At 49.1% G+C, this 12,235-nt stretch overlaps 1 protein-coding gene across 1 annotated transcript in view; it reads right to left on the bottom strand.

Annotated features, from left to right (window-relative positions):
* Window positions 1-11,616, bottom strand: part of Kdm2a (lysine demethylase 2A) — an 86,133-nt gene extending 74,517 nt beyond the window's left edge. Inside the window, exons 1-3 of the mRNA XM_008822873.2 lie at window positions 11,328-11,616; window positions 9,842-9,893; window positions 8,699-8,802 (exon numbers count right to left, since the gene is read on the bottom strand). Of these exons, the coding sequence (XP_008821095.1) occupies window positions 8,699-8,740 (42 nt within the window). The 5' untranslated portion in view covers window positions 8,741-8,802; window positions 9,842-9,893; window positions 11,328-11,616. The remainder of the gene's footprint in view (window positions 1-8,698; window positions 8,803-9,841; window positions 9,894-11,327) is intronic.
* Between the last annotated feature and the right edge of the window lie 619 nt (window positions 11,617-12,235).

The following is a 12,235-nucleotide window of genomic DNA, read 5'->3' as shown; positions in this document are numbered from 1 at the left end:
GTAGCCCCAGCTGGCCCAGAACTCACTATGTAGACCAGGCTGGCCTCAAACTCACAGAGATCCACCTGCCTCTGCCTCCCAAGTGCTGGGATTAAAGACATGCACCATCATGCCTGGCTACATGTTATTTTTATAGCTGACTTTCTTTTGGAGACAGTCTCACTATGTGGCTCCGGCTGGCCTGATATTCATTATGTAGACCAGGCTGGCCTCAAACTCAGAGATCTAGCTGCCTCTCCCTCTGCCTCCCTCCAATGTATTGAAATTAAATGAGAGCCACCACACCTGACTATTCTGCCTTTTTAAAAAAATATTTTATTATTTATTTTTATTTTATGTGTACGAGTGTATTGCCTGCACGTATGTGAGTGTACTTGTGTCATGCAATGCCTTGGAGGTCAGAAGAGGGCTTCGGATTGCCTTGGAACTGGAGTTAAGGATGGTTCGTAGCTGCCATGTGAGTGCTGGGAATCAAACCTGGGTCCTCTGCAAGAGCAGTCAGTGCTCTTAACCACTGAGCCATCTCTCCAGCCCCATTATTCTGCTTTTTTAAAAAAGCAATTAATAAGGGCTGGAGAGATGGTTCAGTGGGTAGGAGCACTGTTCTTGCAGAGGACCTGAGTTTGAATCCCAGCATCCACATGGCAGCTAACAACTGCCCATAACTTCAGTTCCAGGGAATCTAACACCCTCTTCTGACCTCCACAGGCACTGCACAACATGGGTGTACTTACATGCAGGCAATACACTCATACACATAAAAAAGTAGTAAGCCAAGCATGGTGGTGCACGCCTTCACAAAAAATAAATAAATAAATAAAATAATAATAATAATAATAATGAATAAAAAAGGCAATAAGGTTATGAAAGGAGTATGTCATTCCAAAACCTCAAACACTCGTCAGCTATAATTTAATGAATTTAACATTTAATATTAAGTAACTATGATAAACCAAACACTTCCTTTAAGTGAATACCTAAGTATACAGACAAAAACCCAGAACCACTGCAACACCACCTCTGAAACCAATGTAGAAAAAGTTTCAACTTTCACAGCTTGACAGTTTCTCAGTAAGCTCCTCTACTCAAAACTGCTTACTAACAGAACTAAATCATCTTTACTTCAAGATAACAAAAAACCCAAATCTTCACCAGTTCTACCCCTTCTACTTCAGAACCTCTTCAGAACAAACTCACCTTGGAGACCTAACTTTGTGCTAGGAATCCATACAAAAGAACTAGCATTTTCTTTTTTTCTTGTCTTCTTTGAGACAGGGTCTCCCTGTAGCCCCAGATGTCTTAGAACTATGTAGACCAGGCTGGCCTACAACTCACAAAGATCTGCCTGCCTCTGCCATGCTAGGCTGTTTGTTTTTTATTTTTATTTTTTTCCCAATGAAAAAGCTAGTTCTTGCCGGGCGCGGTGGCGCACGCCTTTAATTCCAGCACTCTGGAGGCAGAGGCAGGCAGATCTCTGCTCTGTGTGTTCAAGGCCAGCCTGGTCTACATAGTGAGTTCCAGGACAGCTGGGGCTACAGGGAGACCTTGTCTCAAAAAGACCAAAAAAAAAACAAAAAAAAAACAAAGACTTGCTTAAGAAAGCCAAAAATTGGGGCTGGAGAGGTGGGTCAGTGGTTAAGAACACTGGTTGTTCTTGCAGAAGACCAGGGTTCGATTCCCAACACCCACATGGAAGCTTAACAACTGTCGGTTAACTCCAGTCCCAGGGGATCCAATAGCCTCTTCTGACCTCTCACGGCATTGCACAACACGGGTGCACTTACCTACATGCATACACATAAAATAAAAATAACAAAATATTTTTTTAAAAAAAGAAAGCTGCGGGGTGTGGTGGTGCACACCTTTAATCCCAGCACTTGGGAGGCAGAGGCAGGTGAACCTCTGTGAGTTCAAGGCAAGCCTGGTCTACATGGTGAGTTCTAGGACAGCTGGAGCTACAGGGAGACCCTGTCTCAAAAAGACACCCCCCCCCCCCCAAAAAAAAAGAGTTGGGCCAGGCCAAATGTGGTGGTACATGCCTACAACACAAAAATTTCAAAGGGAAGGCTGTGATAAGATGATCTTGAGTTTGAGACCAACCTTTAGTTAAAAAGAAAGACAATGTAGATGGTGGCAAACTCAGCAATAGACTATGTGCATAGCATGAGCAAGGCCAACTTCAAGCCAGAGGAAAGAAAAACCAACAACTACAAACCCACCATGAGGGCTGGAGATGGCTCAGTGGATTACGAGTACATGCTACTCTTGCAGAGGACCAGAGTTCAGTTCCCAGCACTCATATCAGGTGACTCACAACCACCTGTACTCTAAAAGATATGGCACCATCTTCTGGTTCCATGAACATTTGCACTCATGTACACATACCTACATATAGACACATACATACACACACATAATCTTGTTTAAATCTTTAGAAAAAACCCCCCACACTGTACATACATACAAATAATTACTATTATGAAACAATTATAACATTTTAAGGACAAGGAAAAATAGCTTCAGTATTTTCATTTAATGTTAAGTTCTTCACTTGTCTTCACATAAGTATTAAAACTTCTCAAATTGAATAAAATCCCAGCCCTCAGGTGGGAGGCAGAGACAGAATCACCGCAAGTTTTAAACCAGCCTAATCTACAAAGTGAAACACTATCTTAATGAAACAAAAGCAGGGCTGGGCAATGGCTCAGCCTAAAGTGCTTGCCGTGAAAGCATAAGAGCCGAAGTTTGATCCCAGACCTATGTGATAAAACTGGAGAAGCCTGTGGTGACCCCAGCAATGGGGAGGTAGAGGTAAAATCAATTTGATGAGCTTCAGGCCAGTGAGACCCTGCCTTAAAAATAAATAAATATCCTCTAGCCTACATAGATGTACCTGCACACACACAAACATACACAAAGATCTAACCCATAAACAATTCTACAATATGAAAAAAAAAACAAAAACACTATATAGAAACATTAGAAATATAGGAATCGGGCTGGAGAGATGGCTCAGTGGTTAAGAACACTGGTTGTTCTTGCAGAAGACCCAGGTTCGAATCCCAGCACCCACATGGCAGCTAACAACTGTCTGTAACTCCAGTCCCAGGGGATCCAACAGCCTCTTCTGACCTCCGTGGGCATTGCATGACACGGGTGCACTTACGTACATTCAGGCAATACACGAATACATAAAATAAAATAATAAATATTAAAAAGAAAGAATCAAAATATAGTAATGAAGCTGGGCCTTTAATCCCAGAACTCTGTAGGCAGAGGCTGGTAGATCTGTGAGTTAAAGGCCAGTCTGGTCTACATAGAGAGTTCCAGGCCAGCTGGGGCTACAAGGTCTTCACTGTGTAGCTCTGGCTGGCCTGGAATTGTCTATGTAGATTAGGCTGATCCTGAATTCACAGAGATTTACCTGCCTCTGTTTCCTGAGTGCTGGAATTAAGGAACTGTGATATACCATACTATGCCACCATGCCTAGCTCTAAATAAATGTTAAATTTCCTTTAAAATTTTTTTTTTTTATTCTATGTGTATGAGTGTTATGCCTGCATGTATGTAAGTGCACCTATATTATGCAGTGCCCTTGGAGGACAGGAGAGGGCATCAGATCCCCATAAACTGGAGTTATGGTTGGTTGTTAGCTACCATGTGGATGCTGGGATTCAAACCCTGGTCTTCTGTAAGAGCACTCAGTGTTCATAACTACTGAGCCATCTCTCTGGCCCCAAATTTTCTTATTTTTGAGACAAGGTCTTATTATGTAGCCCTGGCTGGCCTGAATTCAGAGCTCTGTCTACCTCTGCCTCCAAAGTGCTAGTACTGAAGGCATGTGCCACCATACCCAGTCAAAAAATTTTTTTAATTTACAAAGTTATATTATAGGGCCTGGAGGGATGGTTCAGCTGGTAAAGTGCTGACTGTGCAAACACAAAGACCTGAGTTTGATCTCCAGCACCCAGGTAAAAATCTGGACATGGCAGATCATATGTATAATCCCAACACTTGGGAGAAGGCAGGAAGATCAAAAGTTCAAGGTCATCACAACTATATAATAGGTTTTAAGACTAACCTGGGCTATATGAGGCCCTGACTCAAGAAGGGGGGAGGGGAATGCTAGGGAGATGGCTCAGTAGATAAAGTGTTGAGTTTAGATGTTCAGCATCTATATAAAAGCTGGGCATGGTGATGTGAATCTGTAGTCCCAGCACTGAGATGAACACAAAGATAGGCAGAGTCTGGGGGCTTGCTGGCCAGCCAGTATAGCTAAAACCAAGAGCCCCAGGTTCAGTGAGACCCTTTCCAAAAAAAATAAGGGCAGTAGGAAAACTCCAGGTATCAATCTCTCCCTCTTCCCCCCAACCCCCGCCAACATACGCACAAAGTAAGAAAGGTGAAGTTAAGTGATTGAGGAGGACAGCCAAGGTTGATCTCTGGCCTCCACATGCAGGCATACACACTTGCATCCATACCAGCATATATGCAAGCACAAACGTGCACACACATACAAAAAAAAAAATATGTTATAGAGGGATTTATACTTGAATTACAATTTTGACATGTAATCTTAGGAAGGAAAACACATACCCTAAGCCTCAAAATTACTATTCAAAATTCTAAGAAAGAGCCCCCCAAATACATATGGCATATTCTTTTATACAGCACTGTACCAATATTGAAAAGAAAGAAAAAATAGGCTAGTAAGGAAAAGGTTAATGCACACAACAGGTACAAATCATCTTACAATAAAAAGAAAAATCTTTCCAAGATAGACGGCAGAGGATGGATATCCTTACCATTAGACTTCTCTACCTTGCTTTAAAAAAAAAAAGTAAATTTTGCCTGCTGAAAGCCTCCTGCTTCTATTCTTTATTTTTTGGTTTTTTTGACAGGGTCTCCCTGTAGCCCCAGCTGGCCTGGAACCTGTTATGTAGACCAGGCTAGAGATTTTGCCTGTCTATGCTGAGATTAAAGACATGTACCACTGGCTTGCTTTTTAGAGTCTAGACTCCAGAGGCTGTAGAGATGGCTCAGCAGTTAAGAGCACTGGCTGTTCTTGCAGAGGACTCGGGTTCGATTCCCAGCACCTACATGGCAACTAACAACCACCTGGAGCTCCAGTTCCAGGGGAATCCAGTGCCCAGTTTTCTGACTTCTGTGGGCATTGCATGACATGGGTACACTTGCACACATGCAGGAAATACACTCATACACATAAAACAAAAATAATAAAAATATCTAAAAAAATAAAGACTAGGGGGCTGGAGAAATAGCTCAGCAATTAAGAGCACTGACTGCTCTTGCAGAGGACCCGGGTTCAATTCCCAGCACCCACATAGTGGCTATGAACCATCCTTAACTCCAGTTCCAGGGGACTCCGAAGCCCTCTTCTGACCTCCGGGGCATTGCATGACAGGTGCACTCACATACATGCAGGCAGTACACTCATCAAATAAAAATAAATAAAATATTAAAATACCAAGATCACTTAGGTATCTACTAAAACAACAGTTCAATAATTCTGTAAGTTTTACATACAAGAATTAATTCCAGGGGCTGGGCAGTTAAGAGCACTGGATGCTCTTACAGGGGACCTGGGTTCAGTTTTCAACACCCACATGGCAGCTAATAACCATCTGTAACTCAAGTTCCAGAGGATACAATGCCCTCTTCTGGTCCCTGTGGCCACTGCATGCATGGGTGCACTTACATACATGCAGCAGGCAAAACATTCACACACACAGTAAAATAAATACTTTTGCTGGGTTTGGTAGTACATGCCTTTTGATCCCAGCACTCGGGAGGCAGAGGTAGGCAGATTTCTCAGAGTTCAAGGCCAGCCTGGTCTACGGCAGAGGTAGGCAGATTTCTCAGAGTTCAAGGCCAGCCTGGTCTACCTAACGAGTTCCAGGACAGCTGGGGCTACAGGGAGACCCTATCTCAAAAAAAACCAATAAATAAATAAATTTTCAAAAATTAATTCCAGGCAACTGGAGAGATGGTTCAGCAGATAAGAGCACTGACTGTTCTTACAGAGGACTGGACTTCATTTCCCAGCACCCACAAGGCAGCTCATTGCATGACAAAGATACACTTAAATTCAGGTAAAACACTCATACACATAAAGTTAAAAAGGGAGGGGAGGCTGAAGAGATGGCTCAGAGTTTAAGAACACTGACTGTTCTTGCAGAAGACCCAGGTTCGAATCCCAGCACCCACATGGCAGCTTACAACTGTCTGAAACACCGGTTCCAGGAGATCTGATGGCCTCTCTGTCCTCTGCAGGCACTGCATGACACAGGTACACTTACATACATGCAGGCAATACACTCATACACACAAAATAAAAATAAAAAATTCTGCCAGGCATGACGGCACATGCCTTTAATCCCAGGAGTTTGGAGACAAGGCAGGCAGGTACTTCTGAGTTCAAAACCAGCCTGTTCTACATGGAAAGTTCTAGACCAGGCAAGGTTACAGCGAGACACTCTCAAAAAGTAAAAGAAAATAAACACATACATAAATGCATATAGCAATGGCTACCTGAGAAGAAGTTTTGGAGCATCCTCTTTTGTGTTCCCAAATAAAAGTCTAATTCAATAACCATCAGAGCCAGGCAGAGTGGTGCACATCTTTAATGCTAGAACTTAGGAAGTTGAGGCAGGCGGATCTCTGCCAGCTCCAGGCCAGTCTGGTCTACATAGCAAATTTCAGGCCACCTGGGGCGACAGCAAGACCTTGTCTCAAAAACCTTTAAAAATTAAAAAAAGAAAATTTAATCAAAAATTTAAGACATAAAAAATTGTAATGTAACAAATGGATACACAAGACAAATCCCTGAAACAAAGCTCACCAGAACACAGCATCTTAGATATACTTGCCAATACATGTCAAACCCTTTTAATAGTCTCATTAAAAAAAAGGTGTTGGGCCTGGTGTGGTGGTGCACGCCTTTAATCCCAGCACTCGGGAGGCAAGCGGATCTCTGTGAGTTCAAGGCCATCCTGGTCCACATAGTGAGTTCTAGGACAGCTGGAGCTACAGGGAGTCCCTGTCTCAAAAAGACAAAAAAAAAAAGGTGTTGGGGGGCACTGGGGAGATGGCTCAAAGGTTATGAGCACTAACTGCTCTTGCAGAGGACCAGGGTTCAGTTCCCACAACCCACATGACAGCTAACAACTGCATGTAACTCTAGTTGCAGTGGACCCGACGCCCTCTTCTGGCCTTCATAGGCATTGCATACATACATGCAGGCAAAACATTCATGCATGTGAAATAAAAATTATTAAAATATATATATATATATTTTTTTTTGAGACAGGGTTTCCCTGTAGCCCCAGCTGGCCTGGAACTATGTAGACCAGGCTGGCCTTGAACTCACTGAGATCTTCCTGCCTCTGCTTCAGAGTGCTGGGATTAAAGGCGTGTGCCACCACGCCAGGCAAAATATATTCTTTTAAAAAAAGGGGTGGGATGGGGACTAGTGAGATGGCTCAGCAGTTACAAGTACTTGTTGATCTTACAGAAGACCAGGGTTGGAGCTCACAACCATCTGTAACTCCATCTCCAGGGGCTCTGATGCCCTCTCTTCCAGCTTCTACAAACACCAGGCACACACGCAGTACACATACATACATGAAAACACACATGCATATAAAATAAAAGTAAATCTTAAAACAGACAAGGTGGTTCACACCAGTAATCCCAGCTTTCAGAAGTTGAGACAGGAGGATTATTACACATTCCATACCATCCTGGGCAATAGTGTGAGAGCTTATCCAGACTCTGTCCCCAAACAAGCAAATAGCAAATAAAAGGAAAATAAAATCCAGTTCAAGAAGCCTGGAGCCCTTCTCAAAAAGTGAGGATCACCACAAAATTAATATTAGAGCCATTTGTTTTCTTTTCTTCCAAACTCAGTCTAAATACGGAGCCAGGAGAAACCACCATACAGTCTTTACTTCAAGACCTTTCAAGTCAGCAAATTTCACATACTACATACAATGCTGTGGCTTTCCTTCTATCCTATACAAAAGCAAATTCAAATGTCTGAAATGAACCTGTGGTATGGTGAACAGTACTAATAAAGCTCTCTTTGACTAACGAAAACAAAAACCAAATTCTTAAATTCCAATAGGGAAACCCTGAGAGGCAAACAGGAACTAAGAATATTCAAATATACACACAAGCTCCCAAATTATGACAAAAATTTCCTAAATGCCTCCCAAAATATAAAACAGACCTTTATCAGCATCCAGCATTCTGTCCTAATCCATCCTCTCCAAACTTATTAAATTAATTATACCAGGGTAGCCACACTGTAATTAAAAGTATTCCATAACTTTATAACTCCCCAGCTCAAAAATTACAAAATTCTAAATAATCAAATAATAGTAATACTAAAGTATTACAGAAGTATCCTTCCTCAGTTTATTCTAAAATTCTAATGTAACATTCAATTCCATTTACTTTGAGGTCAGTAGTCCAAGTTAAGAATCTGTCTCACTGTAATCCACAAAATCCTTTGATTTGCAATGGATTCTACTCCATTTCCAAACAGCTACTAGAATTCCAATTCTAGCTACTCAAAACCCAAATGGGATATCACTGTACCTTCCCCTTGCCTCTTGTTTACAGAAAAGCCACCTAAAATTATTACTTCAAAAGGAGTGGGAGTTGGGATACTAACCAATCTCTGGCTGTACCGAATCCTTTCTTCTTCGGGTTCCATCGCTTACTCTTCTGATCAAAGTACTGTAAAAAAACCACTCCAGGGCTGCCTTCCTCTTCCTCCTTAGGAACCAAATCGAAATGAACAGAAATGAGAGCTCGTTCTCAAACAACACTAGCTACTCACAGAACTCAGAGAAAAGGGGGGTCCCCCTCTTCATGAGTTAGGAACCTCTAGCTCTTGGGCAAGTGGCTCCATGTCTTGTCAACATGAACCACCACATCACAAGTGTCCCAGGTCTAGGCAAAGGAGACACTGGTTTCAGTTCCTTAGGACCAGGGCACTTTGTTTCTGCCCATGGATTGCAGTAGCAAGGGTCCCCTTCATGGCAGCATCAGCCAAAAATTTGAGGGAAGGGAAAGGAGAGCGCCCAGGACTTTTATTTCTAGAGCGCTGACCCACCAGGTGAAGCACGCACAGAACTAATCCAGATCCTAAACAAATGAGTTCTCACACTGGTAATTAAAACTATGGGCAAGCCGGGCAGGCGACTATACAAAAAAAGAGCAGGTTTTACAAAAAGGCTCGGAAATGATTCTCCATCCCCCTCCAGGAAAGCGCACAACAACCGCCACCTTTCCACAACGACCCTCCGCCCCAACACAAGATGTACACAACTCTGAAACAAATTTGGGAGTCCCAAATCCGAGACAGAAGCACCGTCCAATGTTGACGGGCAAATCATAAACGAGATGCTCCGATCTGTGGATACGAGTGAAATATCCAGTAAATCTAACCCAAGCGGTGGGCGCGACGATCCCGCGCTCCGCAAGGGCTCGGCTGCCGGACCGCCTGTCCACGGATAATGGCTTCCACGGGGAAGGCCATGGTCTCCCCTCCTGTTCTCTGGGCCCCGCTAACCAAGTGCTTCCAGAGGACCCTTTGACAGTGTCAGAGCGGTTCGGGTCGCTGCCCTCCGGGGGAAGCCCGGGCCTGGGTCGTGAGGACCCTGAGCTCGGGACACAAGCCGGTGGGGAGAACCCCGAAAAGGCGCTCCTCCGGCTTGCCCCTCGACAAGAAACGCAAACTTTGCACCAAGTCTTCAGGCAACCCGGGGATTCAAACTTCCCAGGGCAGGGGAGGGGGGAGGGGACGTCTCACCCGGGCTTCGGCTCCTGAGTTCGGGTCCAACTGGGAAGTACGGTTCCAAACACTGGGAGGAAAAAAAAAAAAAAAAAAAAAAAAGGAAATCCCACACGTCGTCCTCTTCTCTCTCCGCGTTCTTGACCCCGTGTCACAGAGCGGGTCGGAGCGACCCGGAAAGGAGAGGGACCAGTCGCCGAATCAAAGCACCGCTCCAGCCTCGGAGGAACGGAGCACAGCCCGTAGCGCCTCCCCCGGGCCCGGCTCAGCACCTACAGCACCCGGCAGACCCGGGAGCACTCCCCGCGCGGAGCCCCGGAGCCGCGGCCGATCAGCTGAGACCCGCCGGGCCGACACTCCCCGCGCCGCCCGGCCCCCCGGAACGCGGGCCCTGGCCCCGGGGGGCGGAGAGGGCGGGAGCGGCACGCCGAGGCGGCCGGGGGAGGCCCCGAGCTGCCCTCCGGTCCGCCGCACAGCCCCGGGTTCCGCGCTGCGGGACGATCCCGCGGCTACTCCCCAGTCGCAGAAAAGGGACTCCGGGGGATGGGCCGCCCGGCGTTGCCCTCCTCCCGAAGCGCCCGCGGCCCGGGAGAGCAGCAGCCAGGACAGGCCCAGGAGCTGGGAAGCTGCTCGGCGACCTGCCGTCGCCGCCGCCGCCCGGGAGGGGTGTTGTTTCCCTCACACAGGAGGAGCCGCTGAAGCAGCCGCCGCCATTTTGAACCCGTCAGACTCTCACATACACACAGCTCCTCCGGGCGCACTGCGCAGGCGCAGTCTCTCCACCTCCCCCCACACACACCTCCTTCAGGCCTCACGGGCGCTCCTTACCGCTCTCCGGGGGCGCGCGAGAACGCGCACGCGTCACTCCCCTCCACCGCGGACACGACGTCGGCGCGCGCACGCGCGAATGCGTCGGCCTCGAATTGCCCGCGCCCCCGCGACGCCGTCGCCGTCCCCCCCCCTCCCCGCCCCAAACACCTCGCGTCAGCCCGCACGCCCTCCCGCCCCCGCTCCCCGCCTGCCTCCTCTTCCAGGTCCCAGGCATGGCAGGATGCCTGCGCTTGCGCAGAGGTTGCGGCCAGCCTCCGCGCGCGCCCTCCCCCACACACCCTCGATCCGACACACACACTTCGCCTGTGACCCCGCCCACCGCCGGCCAGCTGCGCCGGCCGCTAGCCTTCCCCCATCTCTCCAGGGAGGGCGGTGACACCCCCTACCAAGCACAGCACCCACCTCTCCCCCCAAGCACCGGGCAGCAGCACCACCGGGGAGCCGCATCTCCCCTTCCCTTCCAGGCGCCCTGGGGCCCGCCAGAGTCACAGCACATGAGGCCCGGGCGGCCTGGGCCAGGGCGGCCGTTGCCTGCGTTCACGCGGGGGTCCCTGAGGTCAGGCCGCCGACACCAGCGTCCACCCGACCCCAGCGCCCCGGCTCGGGCCTGCTTAGACCAAGGTGGGCCGCAGGGAACGGCGCCCTCCCCGCCCTCCCTCGCGCCGAGGCCCACCTGCTTCGCCATCCCGGGCCAGGCCCTGCAGCCCCCGCCAGAGACCAGGCCGCGCTGGGCTGGGGGGTTGCGGGGAGCTCCTCGGGGCAGCGGCCCGACCCCGCCTCACCCACTCCTCGCCGCTCCGAAGGGGCAGGAAACGGGAGTATCATGTCTGTCCCGGGCTCGGCTCCCCCTCTACCCGGGGCGCTCCGGGAGGGCGTCCACAGGTGCCGTGCGCGCGAGAGCCTGGGCTCCACGACGGCTCGGAGAGCGGCGGCCGCCAGCGTGCCCACCGCGGGCCACAGGCGCCCGGGGAGGAGGCCCAGGAAGCCCCTGCGCTCGGCCACTCTCAGGTTTCCGCTTTTCCGCAGCCCCCGTGCCCCCGGCGGCCCCCGGGGGGGGGCGGCCGTGACCCCGCCCCCGGCGAGTCGGGGTGCCCCCCACGGAGGGGGTGCCGGCCGCCCTCCGCCCCTAGGCCGCGGCATGCGCGGGGAGGCCCGGCCGGGAAGATGTCTGCTGTCGGTGCGCGCAGCTTCGCGCGAGGGGCAGCGACGGGGCTGCGGCGGCTCTGCCCTGCTGACGGGTTCCCGCAGCTCAACCGCTGCCCGACGGGCTAGCAGGCTGCGGACGTCGACGAAGCCCGGCCGGCCGGAGGTAGCCGGAGGTAACCGAGCGGTGCACTGCTAGCAGCCCGACTGCGCTCGGGGCAGTTCCCCAGCCAATCTCGTGCTTTGGGGCCCGTTTAAATTGGAAATCCACAAAGGACGGTGGCCTGGGCGTTACGCATCCAAGGGCTGGAGGTTGGCACTCGCTCTCCCTTCGCCTAGTGGTGTCCACATGCGTCTTTGTCTCCTTGCCTTGGTTTCCAACTCTTCAAGCTCTTTGGATGCCTGAGAGTCGGGAATGGAGGAGAGAAGGAAGACGAG

The sequence above is a fragment of the Nannospalax galili genome, unplaced genomic scaffold (genome assembly GCF_000622305.1).
Source record: "Nannospalax galili isolate Female #2095 unplaced genomic scaffold, S.galili_v1.0 scaffold89, whole genome shotgun sequence".
In the NCBI taxonomy this organism is placed as follows: domain Eukaryota; kingdom Metazoa; phylum Chordata; class Mammalia; order Rodentia; family Spalacidae; genus Nannospalax; species Nannospalax galili.
Note: the sequence above shows the minus strand (reverse complement) of the source record. Positions and strands in the feature narration are given on the sequence as shown.